This window comes from Cavia porcellus, unplaced genomic scaffold (genome assembly GCF_034190915.1).
Source record: "Cavia porcellus strain 051 isolate PalLab524CR breed Dunkin Hartley unplaced genomic scaffold, mCavPor4.1 scaffold_8, whole genome shotgun sequence".
NCBI classification, from domain to species: Eukaryota; Metazoa; Chordata; class Mammalia; order Rodentia; family Caviidae; genus Cavia; species Cavia porcellus.
Window position 1 is genome coordinate 32,626,559 of NW_026947491.1, and position 20,363 is coordinate 32,646,921.

Genomic DNA, 20,363 nt, shown 5'->3' on the forward strand with positions numbered 1-20,363 from the left:
ACCTTGCCTTGCTGTTCTCACCTGATTTAAATCCTGGCTTGAAGCCTTACTCTGTAGAGATCCTAAGTAATCTTTTCCTAACAGGAACATCCTAAGGTTTCACCTTCTTAACTGATCTTTTGTAGTTGGCTGATTTGGAAGAACAAAAGTGAATTCATCTCAAACATAGAAGATTTGCCTGTCACTGGCCAATGAATTTTTGCAGGAAATCAGATGAAGATCCTGCTTCCTGAAGCTTACACTCAGATAGATATTAAAGTTATTTTGGTCTGCCTGATGCCTACCATCAGCTAAGCCCAGGACAGGAAGCCTGTGAACGAAGTTCACTGTTCAGGCAAATACTGATTCTACAAGCACCATATAACATAACCTCAATTCTCTGCGGAAAAAAATCAGAAGAAAAAAAAAAAAAAGCAAAACAAACAATAGTTGGAAAGGAGGCGGGGAAGGGGTTGGGGGGGTCACTCAAGTGGCTTCTATTAGCGAGAATACGGTGGCGCAGTCAGGGGACCTAGCTGGAGCCTAAAAACTCCAAATTCTGAGCTCTCACCTCTCGCCCCTCTCTCACCCTCAAGAGAGGTTGCTGTTGCCTGTCTGAGCTCCCAGTAGCCCGCGAGGGAGGCAGAAGTTGCCCAGGAGAGGAGAAGGCGGACTCCCGCTCTGGCTTCCCTTCCTCCCCACTCCTAACATGGGCTTCGCCCTGGAGCGCTTTGCGGAAGCCGTGGACCCGGCCTTCACGTGCGGGCTGTGCGGCCAGGTGCTGGACGAGCCGGTGTGCGCGCCTTGCGGCCACGTCTACTGCGCCAGCTGCCTGCTGCCCTGGGCGGCGCAGAGGCGCCGGTGCCCCCTCCAGTGCCAGCCTCTGGCGCCGGGCGAGCTGCGCCCCGTGCTGCCGCTGCGCAGCCTCATCCAGCAGCTGCGCGTCCAGTGCGACTACCGCGCGCGCGGCTGCGGCCACACGGTGCGGCTGCGGGAGCTGGCGGCGCACGTCGAGCGCTGCGCCTTCCGCCTCGCCAGCCGCGGTGGCCGCCGCCGGGGCCGCTCGGCGGGCGCTGGGGACGGCGGGGCCGCGCGGGGAGCCGGGGTGCGGGGCCTCGCCTGGGGGCGGCGCGAGAAGGCGCTGGCGGCTCAGCTCTGGGCGCTGCGCAGCGAGGTGCAGCTCACGGCGCGCAAGTACCAGGAGAAGTTGACCCAGTACATGGCTCACATCCGCAGCCTCGCCAGGGACCCGGGCGGCGGCCTCGGCAGGGTAAGCGCGGACCGAGAGGGATGGGGCGCGGTGGCGGGGCCGAGCCTTTGCTGGCACTTTGGGGAGGTGGCATCCTGCTTTACTCCCGATCCTTCTCCCAAATGTGGTTCTACCGCGGGGCTAACAAGGCGTCCCTGTCCCAGTCACTTGAGGATTGGGAAGAGTTAAACAGATTCCATTCCAACTTCCACCCCTGAGAAGTAGGGAGTGGGAAAACTCATCTCCCCACCCGGGTTCCTCTTCCCCATCCTTCACTCTCCGGCTCCGCTGCCCTTGTCGGTGTTTTTGTACCTTGGCCTGTACCTGCAGCAAGTCCCAGGAGGAAGGGGGTCGGCTGTGAAAGACTTACGCCCTGCCAAACTGCCCCATCCGTCCACTACCTGTCTGTCCTCAGTTCTGGACCTTGAGAGGGAGCGGAGGGCCGGACAAGCTCTGGGCTTGAGACGTGGGATTTCTTAAACCTGCAGGGTTCCTCGGCCTGACCTTCCCTGACTGACCCTTCCTGCCTCTGGGTCTCAGGTGACTGGGGTGGGGAGTGTGTGGGTGTTAGCCCTCGGAAGCCTGGAGCCCTGGCAGAGGGCAGCCACATCTGTCTGCAGTCCCACTGGCCCCGAGGGCCCCAGGCAGTTGTTGTTGCTGGGGTTTTTGTTATTTTGGTGGAAGCTGCTGATCGTGACCTGTGCTCTTGGGCTGCCTGTGTTCACACGGAATAAACGAGCTTCCCTGAATCACGCTATGCAACGAGGCGTGTTTATAGAGCTGCTACTTCTCTCCAGGAGGACTCTCTGCAGTGTTTGACACTGTTGGCCGCTGCCATGGTGAGCAGGGATTTAGCAGAACTTGCACTCCATTCAAGGAGCTGTTTTCATTCTTCAGCTTTCCCTGGGACTGAATGCTTAGTGCTGCCTCCAACTCTGGCAAGGAGAGGGGGGCTAAACTATTTTTACCCTGGTAAAGGGAAGCACATGGTGCACTAACAGAGGAGATGCCAGGGTTCTTTCTCTGGCCTATTTATATACAAGTAATTTTACAAATGGGAGAACCTAGAGAAAAGCCCCAAAGCACGTTCTATGTTAGCAGTTCAGGATTCAAGGTCTTAGGGAAACAATGATTGATGGACAGGAGTAACAGTTAGGATTATAGGATGGAGAAGGCCACGTCATCTGTTAAGCTCAGGTGCTGAGAAGTGAGGAAGTGCCTGTGATGCACAGATTAATTAATGATCCCAGTGCTGTTGGGTGCTCCTCGGAAATGTTCTCTCACTACCAGTAGGGGCCGCTGTGTGCACTGCCTGGGAGCTGCTTGGTGAAGAGGGTGGTAGTGATGGTTGAGTTTTATCTTTCAGAAGTAGCTTCCAAATATCTGCTTCCCTAAGATAAGTTACTAGTGACAGTGACCATGACCAAGACTCAGACAGCAATGTGTTATATTTAAATTGGTATTTACTGAAAGACAGGTTGTAAACGTAACTCCAATTTGCTTAACAATTATTAGATCATCAGGGAAGAAATACAGTGTCCATATTACATATTATTTTACTTAGTAAGAACACTTTATTATTATTATTATTATTATTATTATTATTATCCAACACATGTGTAAAACCAAGTGAAGATGTTATTTGAAATGACGATCACTTCATGGAGCCTAACGTATCCTGCATTTCAGCAGAAATGCAATTACCAGTGTCAAAAGAAATTCGTGACTAGCTCAGTATTTTCTAAATTCTCTAAGATTAGCTGAAGTGAAACTATTACACAAAACATTTTACTTTGGTGGAACAGAAGGCAAAAATAAAGATTCCTTCAAAGTTAAATAGAAAACCAATGTTTTAAATTAGATGTTACAAGTGTAAACTCCAAAACTATTTTGTTATTTTGAAAATAGTACTTTTTGCCTTTGACACATAAGTTGTTCTCTTTAAATACATATTTTCAAAGTGTGTTCAGGAAGAAACTAACCTTCTACCAATCGTCTATCCTTAATTTTAAACTTTTTTCCTTTTCAAATAATGTCAAGTAGTTTATTTATATAAAACATATCACAATATTTATTTTCTTTTATAAAGTTTAAAATGAATATTGTATTCGTTTATCACTTTTCTTCCAGGATGGAGAACAGAAGCCCTTTACTATTGTGTTAAAAAGAGAAAATGACACCTTGGGATTCAACATTATAGGAGGTCGACTAAATCAGGTAACTCCTTTGTTACTGTGTGGCTCACTCTCTGCATAAAAAATAATAGAAGGTTCACCTTTCATTTGTACATTTTTAGTCAGAAAAACAGGTGGGTCAGTATTTAAAATTAAGCCTATGATCAAATACCAAATTCCTTGATATAAATTGTCCAACACTTACTTAGATTCCGTTCTTAAGGGAAATAAAAATGGCTCTCTGAACTACACTTGAAAAAAGGCTACAGATTTCACATTTTATCATACCATTAGCAAGTTTCTTAAACCCATTTCACAGTAATTTATATAGGCAATTTCTATTTGACAATATCAGGCAATTGTTTTGTCTGCTTGAACGTCCTATTGATTAAGTCAGGTTGTTCAGTTTTTAGACTAACACAGATTGGGAGGTTAATAGTGTATGTTAAATGAATGAGTAGTCAAAATAAATCATAATTGTTTTCATAATTACATAGGAAAATCCATATGAAATAAAATTGATTTGAAATATTTTTGATTTCCTAAACTAACTCCTTTATAATCGAATGAATCATGATCCCTGTATTAATGGCAGTTATTTTCAAAATGTATATTGTACACTTACATACTATAATCTCCAAGTTCTTTCATATCCTTCAAATTCTACATCTAATTAATTGTCACAAGGGGAAAGAAGTGAAGTTTAAAGAAATAATGCTTTCAGGAGCTGGGGATTTAGCTCAGCAGCATAAGCATCTGCCTTGCAAGCAGGCAGTCATGAGATTGATCCCCGGTACCGATAAAAAAGAAAAGACAAAAAAAAAAAAAAAAAAAAAAAAGAAAGAAAGAAAGAAAGAAAGAAATAATGCTCTCCAGTGTCCCAGTACTTGGCCGTGGAGTCTTCTTCACCTTGCATGTATGGAGGAAACCTAGTAACGCTGGCTGGCCATATGCTGTTGTTTAGGTCAGGATGCAGGTGACCTGCTTCCTCCGTGTGTGTTATACGCAGACAGGAAACCTAGCAACTAACACCTGCCGTGCTTTGGTTTCCAAGAGTCCCCACTTACTTTGTGAAGATAGAAGTCTTTTAATCAAATTATTTTTGTTCTGTTTTTCCCTAAGGATATTTTTATAAACAGCAGTTAGATATTTGAAATTGAGATGACATGGGAGATTTTTAAGAGCCTCTTAAAACTCAAGTGAAGGCTAGCTAAGAAAGGAAAAATAATTTTATTTAATCTGCCATGAGGTAAAATGACAGTAATAGACTATATTATTATAGGATAAATATTTTCCCCAAATGCATTTTATAATTAATTGGTTTACTGGATTGGTTAAAGTGCCCTATTTGTAGCATGAGGGCTATGTTTGAGGCTTAACTAGTCATTAGGCACATTGTACTTGGAAATGTGTGAAGATTAGCTTTGAATGGGTTTCCTTACAGCTTGGAGCTATCTTTTGGGGTTTCACAATTGAGCAAGGTCCCAGGCTCCCCTGAGAGTAGACCTGGTCAGTGCTGTTTGCAAGTTGATCACATCAATTGTGATGATAAATTATATTTTCTAAATTATGACCATATTTAAAACGTATTATTTAATAGAGGCTGGTTACGCTGTCTTCTATATATTTATCATCCTCTTTACTTATACGTCACTCTGAAGACAAGATGTTTTAAAAATAATAAGAGCCAGTTGCTGTCACATATGCAGGCCCTGTCATAATCAACATAGGTAGCAAACAGATAATCTTGTCAGAGATGCTGGCCGTGTTTGTTGAAACTGCCATCTTGATTAATGACTCATTGATGTTAAGTAAATTATAGTTCTGTGCCAGATTCCCAGCTGAGTGTTGCCTGTTTAAGAATGATTGGCAATGTTTCATTTAGAAAACTGTACTTTCGCAAAAAGTTTGCTTATGCATTTCTTTCTGCTAATGATGATGTTTCTTATAGAATAATCCAGAAGAATCGTCCACTGAAGGGATTTATGTTTCAAAAATTTTAGAAAATGGACCTGCTGACAAAGTCAATGGACTGGAGATTCATGATAAAATCATTGTGGTAAGATAATAACAGAACACATGTATGAACTATTGAAGAGGTGTTAGGTATTTTAAATTTTCAAACCTCAAGTTACTTTATCTTGAAGTTCTTATTGGAATATATAATTATTATATTATTCCTTTTATGAGATGATGATGTGTGATGATTATTTATCATTAATTAGGTATTAAGATAAAACTATAAAAATACTTCATATTTCTATATACATTAACATGTATCTCTAGTTTAATAAATTGTCTCTTCCATAAACTATAAATATATTTGTGTGACTATTAAGGAATTAATTTTATAATATTTCAAAAAAGGATGATAAATCTCTTAAGAATTTATTGGCAAAGAAGTATCAATTTTTAAAAACTTGGATACATTACATATAGAGTTTGTAATTGTCTATATTGTTTTCTTGTCTTACTTTGACATGGTTACTTCATCCCTGTCTTTTTTCCTTTATTATATGAAAGAAAAAGGAAACAGCAGTTTTGGCTTTTTATTGTGAAAAACTGGCAGATATTCATGTTCTTCAGTGTGTGCTGTAGCTGTATTGTATTTGGAAATGACAAAGTCAACACTGTTATCCTAGTGAGATTGGGTGATAATGGAATTTGCATTACTGCCATGGGCCATCTGCCATCTCTCTCCTTTTAACATTTGATTAACTACTTAAGAAAGATGGTATGATTTGGTGTTACCAAAAATGGTTAGAATATTTTTGTCAGTAGACTTATTTCCATTGCATTCATAAAGTATAATGGAAAAAGGTTTACCTGACTAAGTTTTAAAAATTCTATTAATTCTGATTATATAATCACTAAGATTATCTTTTCAAAGTCTATATAAATTATCTGGATAGAGGCTGTTTTTCAAAATTAAACTTTGGGTAGAGTTTTAGATTTTTATTCACCATTTGTGCTCTAAACAAAGATGAATTTTAAAACAATGACTCAGCATGAGAGTGAGGAATACAGAAGAGCTAATAATTTTTTACCTATCTTGAAAAAGATGGAACACACAAGTGCTTAGAAATTAGCTAATGAGACAATTTGAGAAGAGTAAGGAGTTGCCCTTGGCTGAAAATTGTGTGTGTGTGTGTGTGTGTGTGTGTGTGTGTGTGTGTGTGTATGTGCACTTAATCTAAAGAGACTCTTAGATCAAGATTTTCTGTTTCCAGTTGTGTAGTCAAGAAAGTACAGCCTTACTGTCCAATATGACTTGACAATTTGCCTAGTGGAAACATTTATATGCTGTAGTTTCTAAAGTTAGAATTTTTCTATTTCTACTCATGTTTATGCAGTATTGATTTAAAGGGCAACCCAATTTAAACAAAAGTTGCTCTTATTCTCTATCTTATCTCTAAAGCAGTTTGTCTTTTCCCATAAAAAGGAAAATGAGTTTCTACATTTAATACTATTTGAAGACTGATTGAATTGACTACATATATTCAATTATGTGTATATATAATATAGTATGCATATTCAACTATGTATAGTAGAGAAACAAGAACTGGGACCTCAGAATTCTTTATTTTTAAGTTTTATTAAAACTTTAATTTTATTTACTTAAAAATAATTTCTGTTATAGCTAGGTGACAATGTAATATATACTTCCTTAATGCTGCATTAAGAAAAGATTTCTCTTTTTGTTGTGATGCAAAACTTATTAACAACTGGTTGATTTGGGGCTGGGGGTGTATAGCTCAGGGGCAGAATACATGAGGTCTTGGTTTTGATCCTCAGCACCATAAAACAACAAAACATACAAAATATCATTGGTTTTGTTATGGTAAAGAGATACTTTTATAAAACCTATGGTTGATAAACCTGGCACCTAGACATCAGTCCAACACTTTTACTAATATATGTTAGATGAACCTTCTTTCAAGCTCTTAAGATAGAGACCAACAAACTCAATCAAGGAAATGCAAATAGTATTTGTTAGTAGCTGCAGTATTATTGAGGCTTGCCTTTATTTGCATTTATTAGCAGTTAATGACAAGAGCTGGAAACTTGTCTCAATGACATTTTTCAATGTATCTTATATTTTTCTTACAGTTGAATCAATCAATGTGGTTACATTTACAGTTAGGAATAAATAGAGTTTTCTGCATGTTTCTGGAATACTGTCTTTATAATTAGAATGGAATATTTTAGAAGGACTATTACTAGAAATACATCAAACTCAGTTGCTTAGTGATGCTATCAGCCTTTGGAATGAATAAAGGTTTGTGTGACCTTAATTCAAGGAAGTAACATGCTTGTCTTATTCATGTATTTGTGCTGTGGAAGATCCCTATGTACCAGTAAAAGTTACAAATATTTTATGTTTTTCAGCTATTTTAGTTTATCTGTCATTTTGATACCAATCAAGAGTTTACAGCTAATGATTAATTGATGAGAAGTATCAATTACAGATATGTAGAGATAGGGAAACATATTTTAAAACAATGACATCATTTGCTGTTTTATTCTCAATGATTTTCTAATTAAACAAATTTAATTGTTTTTTGAATTTTAAATAGCCATGCACAAATACATTTGCTAGCAGTATAAAGCACACAGATAATTCAAATATTATGAAACTATCGATGTGATTTAACTGCTATCATCTGATATATTACTGAACTTGAAACTTAAAAAAAAAGCACTGTAAGACTTTATTGTTTAACCATCAAGATAAAGTAAAAAATATTTTGTCAGCCAATTTCCTAAAGCACATGTGTAACTGATTTACAAACTGTTATTTAAAAATAACAATTTTCTAAAGCATTTATCTAAATAAGAAAGTAGACATGTTAAAGATTTGGTCCTATTGATGACCAAGGATAATAAAAAGAATTTGTAATAAAAAGAATTTTTAGAAAGTCACAGGGTAAAGCCACAGGGTAAAGCCCATATCATATTTTCCATATTGTTCAAGGCAAGATGATACTTGGAGTCAGTTTCCAGAAACAGCCACACTGACCAGGTCTAGCTCTTTCTACACCCTGCATTTATGGAAAAAATTATGTGAATAGATTATAGACAAAATCAGTTGTGATATTTGAGTTGCAACATTGAGTATCTAAATATCACTGCAGACTTAAAAGGCCAAAGATGGTATGGAAAGCATTTTGGAGCATCACAGAAACCCAGGAATTCACCCAAGTGCACATATAAATAAATGAAAGCATCTTTTGTTTGCTGTTTTTTACCATTCAAGATTCTGAAGGATGACAGAGGCCCCTAATCTTATCAAGGACTTGGGCACAATTCTGGAAAAAGGTAGTTCATTTCTACAGTTATCAAACCCCTTAGGGTGCCTGTGGGTTATGTTGGAGGGCCTTGAGAACTAAAGTCCACTACCACTGTTAGCAAGCCCAGTGGTCTTTATTGTTCCCATGCTGCCACCAGCAGGCCACACCCCATGCACCAAGAGAGGAAAAGGGTTCCTGGTCTCTTGTGCCTGCCTCTTTGTTCACCTTCTTCTCCCTTCCATGCCACAGTTTCCATCCGATGTTATGTTACAGGCCTGTGCTAGGACACAGTGGTCACTGTTTTTCTCTCTCAACTCTGAGGTCTAAACAATGAGAGTAAAGGTCCATGAAGTCAGTGAAATGAATAGTTTGTAACAAACAACAGAGTTGTTAGATGGTCCTTCTATTTATTTAGCTCAAAACCTGCGGAGACATGCAGCATAAAAGCCATTTACTTTGGCTTGCCACGGTTCCTGCATTAAACAAGGACATGGTAACTTTTTTCCGTACAGTGCTGCTTTTAGTACCAGAAGAAAAGAACTTTCCAAATCATAACCTCAATTGCCAGATGCCAACTGCAATTTCTTTTACTTCTAAATAGTATACCTTCTACATTCTCTTTCGTCACCCACTGCATGACTGATGCAAAAATCTTGGGTTGTCATGTTCATTACAGTGAAATTTTCAGCTAGGGTAAAGTTTCTGCTAAGGCAGAAGAATTAACTACAGATCTGAGTGAAATACTTAGAAATGTCATTGAATTGCATCTACCCGGTGCTACCTCCGTGCCTGCCTGATGGGAGAGCTCCTTTGCAAAGCAGCAGTGTTAACTTGATTTATGCATATAAATGATTCGTAAGTTTTGAAGTCCATCTATCAAATGAGTGACCATTTGGGTTTTTTGGGGGGAGGGACACAATTAATTTCAGCATGTAACTGACTATTTCAATAGAGTAATATCCTCATCTCACATTTTTAGGTGTATTTTAATGATTCAAACCACATGGACCAATTGTCTAAATTATGACCTGAAGTAATTCTATTAGTGCAAGCAAAAACAAAAACAAAAACCCTGATACTGAGATTTGTAGTCACAGTTAAATGTGACTAAAATGAATGTAGTTTCAGGATCCTGTTCTAGTTATCATGTAGTTATGTATTTTAATGTATCTTTAATGAATAAACGAGAGCACTGTGGGGAGAAGGTAGGCTCTGACATCAGAGATCTGGCTGAAATTTCTGTCCTGCCTGTTTTAATTTATGTGACTTGGACCAAGCCAGCTGTGCTTTGCTTTCTACGCTATTCATAGATTCTGTATATATAAGTTCCTCACACAGGACAGGTTTGGAAATTTGGCATTTCAAGCTGAATGTACCTCATTTAACTTCCACAAATAGTTTTGTTCCCCAGAGCACAGAGAAGGGGAGAAGGGTTATTTCCTTCTGTTTCTTCTGGGAAAATTCCAGATCACCTGCTGTCAACATTCAGATCATTGCAATTTCTCTCGACACCAGAGTTTGGATAAAGAGGTCTAGGTGATTTAACATGTGCAGTGTTATGTATCTCTATGAACACTCAAAGGCACGAAGAACTTTGAGGGAACCTTTGTGCAGTTATGATCTAATTCAGTCATTCAATAGGTACCAGCCCTTACATGTGCTCCTTGGCATGCTCTCTGTACTAAGCACAGCACTAAGATCTCTCACTGCATTAAGTTCTCAAGGTCTAGAGCTTCTGCTTCCTGAGGCAAGGCAAACATTACCATGATGTTGCTCTTTCAAGTATTAAGAATATAAATGGACAACATTAACTTGCCTAATGCATTGATACTATGGATTTTATTTTAGTGTTTGGTCCTTCTATAAGTGGTTTTTTCATGTTTAGAAATCATGTCATGGGATTAGTAAAATAAGAATCCATCGGTATGAGATAGCATTGTACTAAATTTGTGTGGGCTTTGAACTTGACTCTTGGGCTATCATTCTTAGTTTTTTGCCTATAAATATGTGTCATAAGGGGTTATTGATTTGGTTTTTGTATGGCTTATTCTCATAGAGTTCACATATTGGAAATTTAATCCCAATTGTGGCAGTATTAAGAGTTTAGGGTCTTTAAGAATGGTTTAGTTGGCGGTCATTGAGGAAAACACCTTTGCAAAGCAGAGTAGTCTTTGTTGGACTCTGGCAAGTTCTCTTGAGAGCAAGACTGGCCTCTCCCCAGGCTCTGGCTTCCTGATCTACCATGTAATCTCTTGCACACCTCTCCTTGGTGATTGGGGTTTGGTAGATTTTAACCTAATGACAATTAAGTGTTAAGAGAGATCCTTAAGCAAAGAACTTATGCCGCCCTCACCAGAGCCAAGCTTATTTTGGTGCCATGCTGATGAACCTCCAAAACAGAGAGCTGACTAAACCTCTTTATTTTGTGAAGCCTCAGTTATTTTGTTACAGCAATGGAAAATACAATAGTTCTTTAAATTTTTCTGTCAAAGTCATTTGTTTTTGTTACTTAACTGAGCTTCCAGTATTAGTAAATATAGTTTTATGTTTCCCAAAGAAAGTTTGGAAAGGTCTGTGTGCAGTTGAGTTATTAAGTATGAATTGTAAGACATGAAACTGAGTTTGATTTTTGATCACCACTTTCTAAAAAAAGAATCTGGGCCACCACATGTGACAGTGCAGTTTGCTCACTTCAGTCCTAAATTTGGTGTCCCTGTCAGAGGCCTAACTGTGGTTTTTGTATTTCCATTCTCCCCACTCATTCTCTGCTAGACAAACCAACCTTGTCATAGCATATTTACATTAAATGCTATTTTATGTACTAATGCTATTTATTTTAAAATGAGATAGATGGTTGATTTGGGTAAAATTTTAAAGTTGACCATACCATACTGTTTTTTGTCCTCTTTATTCATTTGTGTGTGTGTGTGTGTGTGTGTGTGTGTGTGTGTGTGTGTGTGTTTTGTTTTTATGGGTACTAGGGATCGAATTCACGACTGCATGCTTGCAAGGCAGGCACTTATGCCGCTGAGCTAAATCCCCAGCCCCCCCCCCCTTTATTCATTTGATACAACTAGTCCCCTGGTATCTTTTTCCTCCTTACCATATCTCTTCACAACATCTGGAAAGAATATCTTTGAATTCCCTTACACCCATTCCCTTACATCTGAACTGTAAAAGGATGTCACAGCAGAATATAATTTTGAAAATAATGTTCTAATAGTTCTTTACTTTTTGTCATTTTACATCAGACAGCATAGCAGTTTCATGAGTAAATATTTCCTCTACCCAGCCTCTGCTGTTTGTTTCTCTTTCTTTGCTTAAGGATCTCTCTTAACACTTAATTGTCATTTGGTTAAAATCTACCAAACCCCATTCAGGCAAATGCTCTACCACTGAGCTGTATCCTCAGCCTCAAAAATCTAATTTTATTTTTATTTATAATTTCTTTTTTTTTTTAGTGAAGCAAAAATGCTCCTTCAAAACCTTTATTTTGAAATAAAAAATTCACCATTAGACCTCTCCTGTGGTCACACAAATCTCCTCCCCTTTTCTATTTTTAGGCCTTTCTGCTCTTATTTTCCTTTGGTTTCTTCTAAATGTTCTATCCCAGCTCCTTCTGCAGATAACAAACTTCTTAATACCCTCACTGCTAACATCTAGCACCCTAAAATCCTTCACAATCCACCAGGCAGAATTATTCTCATGTCCCTGTTGCCAGAGATGTTTGTGTCTCTCGCTTTGATAGCATTTGCCTTTGCCGTGGTGTGTACTGATTGTTTCATGTTCTTTCTCTCTCACAGTTGTATAGATGTCTTAACAGTGGTTTTAATATTTTGTTAAACTTACTGACTCAAGCACCCTGATAAACTCCACCTATCCTGCTAATTCCTGTTGAAGGATGGAATAAATGATTGATGAATCTTGAGTTTTCAAAGTTTTAGGCATTATGGCCACATCCAAGAGCTTTTGACTGTCCCTGAAATCTTGCCAAGTAGGCAGTCAGATCCCACACACACACACATATCTGGTTCCTTTCTGTTGTGTCTTTTTTGCCTATCACGTTCAGATTGGCTTAGTGTTTCTCAAGTTTCAGGATCTGCCATCTAGTAAGAGTGGATTGAAGCATTTGTACCCCTTTACATTGTTTTATCTAGTTTATAAATCAAGAAAGAACCCAAGCCTACACAGCAATCATTCAAATTCAGTTCATGTAAATAAATGCTTGAATTGTATAAGAAGACACACGTTTGCCCTCACCTTAATGCAGGATTTTAGCTTTGAAACTTGAACACTGGTAAGGCTCACCTAATTTACATGCTTGTCTGCGAAGCAAGTCTGCAGAAAATTGTACTGGGCTGACTGTAGAGGTGAACAAAACCATAATTAGCCACAGAGGAATCGAAAAGATGAAAGATACTTTTAATGTTTAAGTGGTTTGGTGAAAAGACAGAACTGTCCTAAAGCACTGGGGATGGCCTGGGAGCTTCTTTTAAGTGCTCATGACAAGAAATGCTCAGATTAATTAACAGTAACCTCAGCTCTGAGGCCAGCCATCCAAGAAATTTACAAACAGCACCCCAAACTTGAACTGGAAACTTTTAAAATAGACTATTCTTTGTAAAGGTTAAACTCTCATAAAATACATGTGGTTGATTTCTACTATGTTGCAATATTTTTGCAAAGAGACAGAAACTTTCCTCCTCTTTTCAAAAAATCCTAGTCCTTCCCAGTGCCCTGAGAAGTACCACAGATACAGAAAGGGAACTGATTGAGTTTATTTGGTGCACGATACATGCAACACTATGAATTACTATGGCTGTGTCAGGTCCAGTTGCTGTGTGGACAGTACTTTCAACCGCTTCCTCCTTCTCTGTTAAGCAGGTACCAGTGTTCTTAGGAAGAAGTGAATTCCTGCTTCCCAAATCAGCAGCTCAGAGGCAGTTCACTGCTACTTTCAAATAAAAAATATTCCAAAGGATAAGCCTTAGTGATTATGTAGTTTCAACTATTTTTGACAATTATATATTTCTGTCAAAGATATAGGAACATGTATTCAATTTATGTGGGATACTCACTGTACTCCCTTTTTGGATAGAAAATAATTATTTTTTATAATAAAGATTAGGATACAATTTATCACTGAAATAGAGGAAGATATATTTAAAGCTATATTTAAAAGTTTAAGAGATTTTATATAAAATTAGGTGATATTTTCCTTACAAAACATATTAAAATAAAATTTACTTTATATCTTATTTCAGAAAAGAAAACAGCAGAAATGTCTTCATTGTATAAAAGATGGTTTTTATAATGAAGTTTGCTACAAATCCAATTCACCAAGGAAATGCATACATTTAAATAACAATAGCTTTTGTTTCTGGAAGTGGATAGAGGAACTATCCAGAAGCCTTCCCAGGTCTCAGAAGCTGTAAGAATGAAATGGTACTTGAAAGAGTCTCTGCAGGAAAATAAAAATAACGTGTGAGACAGAGCATGCTCTTTCCATATTTAGGAATACTGCACCCTGAGCCCAGCAAGGAGGCAAGATTCTATGTCTGGTCAGTTAGTGTTTGGGCTGGCTAGACATGAAAAAAGAAGAGCTAATAGTTATTGATTACTGTAGGTTGAGCACTCATTTTACCCTCACAACTCTAGATTGATGCTACTCGTACCAGTCATAGTAGCCTGATTTTACAGTTGAGAAAACCAAGGCACAGAGAGTCAAGTACTGTAATTCGCAGAATTACATGCATAAAACAATGGTTAAAAAATTAACATCTGCCCCAGTAGGTGTCACTGGGATATGTTGTATAAATCATTTTAAAAGTAAAGGTGCTTGAAACAGGGGAAATGATGTATGACTGTGAGAGTTGTCCTCATATGAGTTAAGAAGTGCCTTTGTCTTTACCTTCCAACAGAGAATATAATCAACTACCACAGAAGTCATGCACTCTTTCCTTTATCTTCTTTTTGCAGGTTATGTTGTGTTAAGTATAAATAGCTTTCGGAACTTTATCACCTCCTTGTTCAACTAAGTTAGTATATTAGGAAGTCTTTGATGATGTTGGTTCTAAGACATCCTCTGAAGTTTTTAAGAGAGAAAGAAGATGTATCCGAAACATTCAATGGGGTATCTATAAACAGGAAGTTCCTGGAGGAGAACTAGGGTGTTCAAACATTATTTTCTACAAAATTTTGGGGGAAAATCCACCAAAATGGTGTGTGTATATGTGCATGCTGCATGTGTGTTGGAAGCCCTGGGGCAATTTGGAGCTTGTTGCTTATCCTTTGAACTTGATTTGATATATTTACACGTAATATTAGTGCTTAAGCTCTTTTCAGACAAAATGTTCTCTCACTCGAATTCCTCTTCTCCCTCTGCTAAGTACTGCAGTGTCCAGGTGTTGGACTGCTTCTCAAAATGTTGCGGTGAAGACACTTAAAAACTTCCTTTGAACTGTGACTTGGTAAAATAATTACTAGAAAAAAAATGAAATCAAATGATAAAATAGCACTAACTTCAATTTCTTTGATATCTATTTGCCATTAAGTTTCCCGGGCATGAAATTGCTCTGTCAGATTTGCAGAGTGCTTAATAAGTGCTTATTCTCTTTCTTATTGTGTCATGCACCATAGTACACTGTTCCTGAATTGGCTGTGGTCATTGGTCCTCACACTGCTCAGAATAGCAGTGGTTCTCACAGAGGCACACTGGTCATTTACAGATAATCTGTTCTGCCAGGGATATAGCTCAATGGCACAGTGTCTGCCTGCCGAGCACAAGATCCCAAGTTCGATTCATGGTTAAAAAAAAAAAAAGTCTGTTCTATCCTTCTGCCTGTAATCTTTATATAACTTATCTGCACATGTGAAAAAATGTTAGGTTCTTAACCTGCTTGTGGAACACTTTCCCCCTTGGCATTCATCTACGGCTCCAACTTTATTTATTTTTCATTCACTCTCCGCTTGGCTCACTGTGTGTAAGCACAGTGGCATTCTTCCAGAATGCACCTGGCTCCTGCCCATCTCAGGAGATTCTCACCAGAAGTCACTTTTCCTCTCTTTTGACCTAGCTAACCCTGCCAGCTCTCAGCTTGTGTCACCACTGCAGACAAGCATTCTTTAATAGACCTGTTTAAATTATGTCTCCATGTTATGTTTTTCCACATACATAATTTATCTAGCAATATCACAATTTGAAATTATCTATTTATTTTGAAATAAAATTTTTACAGTCAAGTCACAGGTCATAAATGTCTAGTGAAGGGAATGATGAGAGAATGACATTGGCCCTGTAGCCCAAACCCGCATCAAGAGACAGATCATAGCAAGCATCCCAAGGAACTCCCCTTCCTCTCTTGTTCAGTAGTTACCTTCCTGTAAAGTTTGCCTATTTTGACCTTTTTTAAAAATAAAATTACAAAATAGCTATACCTCAGGCACCAACCTCTTTTCTTTAACATTTTAGTTATGAAATGCACTCATATTATTGCATGTAATTGTCATGGTTCATTTTTATAGCTCTGGAGCATTGTAGTACTTCACTGTGTAGCTACAGCACAGCCTGATTATCAGCTGTAAGTGGAATTTCCAATTTTGAACTGTTACAGTAACAGTGCTCTAAATATTCTTCCACATGTCTTTTAGTAAACTTATGAGTTCATGTGTGTATGTACAGAGTCATAGGATGGATATATCTATTTATCTATCTATGTTCAGCTGTGATAACTACTGCCAAACAGATTGTTTTAAATTTCTGAAGCAATTACATTCCTTCCAACAAAGTTTTACATTCTGTTTTTCCAATGTATTTGCAAAGACTGGGTATTGTGCCATGTGATGACATGGAGTCTACAAATGTATCTGGCATTTCCTTGATGTCTAATGAAGTGAAACAAGTTTTTGTATGACTGTTGTTCATTTTAGTACCTCTTTTGTGTAGTTTGAGAGGTGGTGAATCCACCATTTGTCATAGCTTCAATACTTAGCCTGGCATATAGTGGCTCTCAACCATCTGATGAATGAACTGCAATTCAGAGACTTCCAGGATAAAACGAAGTTGGCACTGCTGTTAAAACTCTATTTTTCTTACATAAATAAGGTGTGCATAAGTATGTTTTACATAGCTTTTAAAAACATTCCTAAGTTTCTTTCAACATGTATCCTGTATGCTTCCTATCTGACCCAGTTTTCTCTAAAGGAAGACAAAGTAATTCTGCCTTTCTTCTGACATTATCAGGTTTTATCTTGTTGGCATGCTGTATTTTTAATGTTAGTTTTTTTGTAGGGCCAATTTCATACTCTCTATCTTCCTTCATGATTCTTTGTTATGGTGTCAAAAAGATTAATATGATCCCAATTACTTTTGGCCTGGATACCCTGTGTTGCAAATTTTTTCACTTTCCTGAATGTGTAGGTGTTACTTTTCAAAGACATAATTCTTTTTAGCAGATAAGCATGATCAAAGTAGGAAAAAAAAATTGCCCTTCTTTTTACTCAAGCTTTTACATACTTCTGTTTTAACACAGAACTTTAAAATGCGTATCTCTTTTTAGCTAATAAAATTTTTCTTTCAATTCAAATGAGAACTTCAGTAATTCTGCATCTTACTGATTCAGAATTAAGTCTTTGAAACTTACCAAGTTAGAACTAAAATAAGTGTAGGTTAACAGGCAAGCAGAGGATAAGATAAAATCTTAGACCTGGAAGAATTGAATGGTTCAGTATTGTTATATGGTCAATAATTGAAAAATGATTCTAGTATAAAAGTATACCCATGCGATATGCCTGTAATCTCAACATTCTGGGAAACTGAGGCAAGAGGATTGCAAGTTTGAGCCCCTTCTAGGCAACTTAGAGACTGAGCCAGATACTGTCTCAAAATGCAAAAGATAAATTAAAAAAGTTGGGACTATTTCAGTGGCAAGGCCCTAGAGTTAATCCCATTACTGACAAATAAAGTGAAAATTATATATGGAATATATTTAATATAATATTGTCATATTTACACAAATATTTTGACTGAAATCTTGAGCTATCAAATAAACCATCTATATAATTTATATGTATATATCTAATAAAGAAACTAATCAAATATCTCAACACAGTATAAGTTATAGACTAAATACTATTTATGTTTAATTATATTGATGAGGGTGATGATTATTATAGAAGTTAATTATAAATAATGGAAATAGTAAGCACCAAATTAATGAGCATAAAGTCTAAAACAGATAAAAGACAGGAAAGTCAGAGTAAAGAATGAACCCTTTGGGTCCGGGGGATATAGCTCAGTGGTCCAAGTGCTTGCCTACCAAGAATGAGGTTTTCAGTTCAATTCCCAGTACAAAAAAAAAAAAAAAAAAGAAAGAATGAACTGACTGTTACCTGTCCTATTAAATGATTTGGGATTTTAATGGACTATGATTGTGTGGTAGATACTGTGTGAAAAACTCTATATAATGAACACATTCATGTCATTAAACATACCAGTGAGTAATAATTTAAAGTTGGATATGATTCAGTAGTATCAGAATCAACTTCATGACACACAGAGCAAAATATGGTTTAGATAATTTAGAAGTAACTATATACTAATGTATAATAGCAATCTGTGGAGTTGATTAAAATTCAAGTTAATTACATTATTAGCCAAGTTTTCTGGTTAAAAAACTATCAAAAAATATAGTAGTCTTTTTCTCTCTTTGATAGCATTTAGAATTTGTAAAGGCTCTTATTGTTAAAAAGCCACAAAACACTTAATAGAGCAGTGTCAATGGTTTGTGTCAGTGGCCCCCAAGCCTCATGCATTTATGGACTCAACCAAATCCAGTGTTTGTGATTGGTTTGTTGTCTGGCACTTGGATTGGTGGTGGGAGTGCCACACCCACCCAGGGGTGGAGTCAGCATACAATGTAATAGCAAGAAGAAGGTGTCTCTGTCTCTCTTGCCAGTTCACGCCTTGCTGTTTGCATTGATCATAAATGGCTGCCCTGCCATGCCACACTGCCTTGGAGCCAACTGAGTATGGATTGAAACCTCCAAGAACTATAAGAAATAACCTTTTCCTTCTCTAACTTTGGGCATCAGGTATTTTATCCCAGCAATGAGTAAAACGTAAGACAAGCATATAGTTCATTCTTAACTCTTAAGTTTCCTGTATTTTTGTTGTTTGCTTGTCTGCTTTTGGTCTATACCCATTAATTTGGTGTCTGTTATTTTCACTGTTCCCAGGTTTAACTGTTAAATCCGAGAACTCATAATATTCTAACAGTATCTAATATTCTAATGTAGTGGTGCAGTTTTTTATAAAACTGGCTGATTTTAAAAGAAAAATTGAACCGTGTTTGAAGAATACTCAAAGAAGAAATTTTTGGCTTTCAGAGTTAGCATCCCAAATTTTAATATTTCTAATATCTTTCCATATGAAACCTTATCACCAAAGAAACTGCCCTTCTATATTGTTCATGCTACTTTACTTCTGTCATTAATATGTGCATCAATTCAAGGATTCAATTTCTAGACTTTGTCAATTACTTGACTTTTAAGAATGATCACATTCAAATGTGTTGATTACCATACTCAGGTTCTTTACAAAAACAAAATGATTTTATAATATCAAAAAGTAAGAAAAATATATGTATATTTTTATTTAATTAAAGTTTAAATCTCTCATTTATAGAAAGCATGATATGCAGTTTCTTATCCTTAAAAAGAACTTGATAGTGAGAAGCTTCTTATTTATTCCCTAAGGAAAAGACCATATTAAAAAAAGAAAGTGAAGATTGTTAATTTTTACTTACATTTTTCTTTTATGTAGATTTTTATTTTTTGAGAAAGAGCCTTTGTATTGTTTTTTTTTTCCCCTGGGTTTTCATGTACAACATAATGAATTTGCACCATTTTTTTTTGTTTAGGAGTTTGAGAGTACAGAGGTTAAGTTGTATTAGGCTAACACAGTGCTTCAACATTATAAGTATCTCCAAGTGTATGTGGGCACGTGTGCATATTTCCTTTCTGCAGGAGAGTAATGTGTCAACACTTTGTCAGATAATTTTTAAATCATTATTTTGGAAAGAGCTCCTAGGATACTGTAGGAGTGGCTGTTAATGAGTCATGAAAAGTAGTGGCTTCTTATGATTAGAAATGAGCTTTTAAAAAAACACCATTCTGGTTAGCCTTCTAAAAGGCCATTTGGATACAATCAAACAATCTGAAAATTTAGCATAATTTTATTTAATGGTAAAAACAATATTAATAGCAAATTTTCTATTAAAAATGCTCAAGAAACAATAAAGTTATTATGTTGATTTCCCTCCCACACTGAGCATTGAACTCAGGACCTTGTACTTGTCAGGCAGGTGTTTATGCTGCAGGGCTATATCCCTAGCCTTGAATTATTGTTGATATCTTTTGTAGAGAAATTATCAAATGTACTTTCAATCTTACAGTGTACATGAATTACAATAAAATATCATTCATATCTGTTGCTTGTTTTTAGCAATTGATGGACTTTAAAGAATATTGACTTAGTTATTTTATTCTTATTGCTAAGACAAAATACCAGATGTCCAAAATTAAGGGAGGAAATGTTTATTTAGCTGGCAGTCTGTAGAGGTTTCAGCCCCTTAATCAGCTGGATTCAAGGCAGGGTGTCGTGGAACAGAG

At 37.2% G+C, this 20,363-nt stretch overlaps 1 protein-coding gene across 1 annotated transcript in view; it reads left to right on the plus strand.

Annotated features, from left to right (window-relative positions):
- Positions 1 to 616: 616 nt before the first annotated feature.
- Positions 617 to 20,363, plus strand: part of Pdzrn4 (PDZ domain containing ring finger 4) — a 373,075-nt gene continuing 353,328 nt past the window's right edge. The window contains exons 1-3 of the mRNA XM_063254561.1: positions 617 to 1,249; positions 3,359 to 3,445; positions 5,354 to 5,461. Of these exons, the coding sequence (XP_063110631.1) occupies positions 689 to 1,249; positions 3,359 to 3,445; positions 5,354 to 5,461 (756 nt within the window). The 5' untranslated portion in view covers positions 617 to 688. The remainder of the gene's footprint in view (positions 1,250 to 3,358; positions 3,446 to 5,353; positions 5,462 to 20,363) is intronic.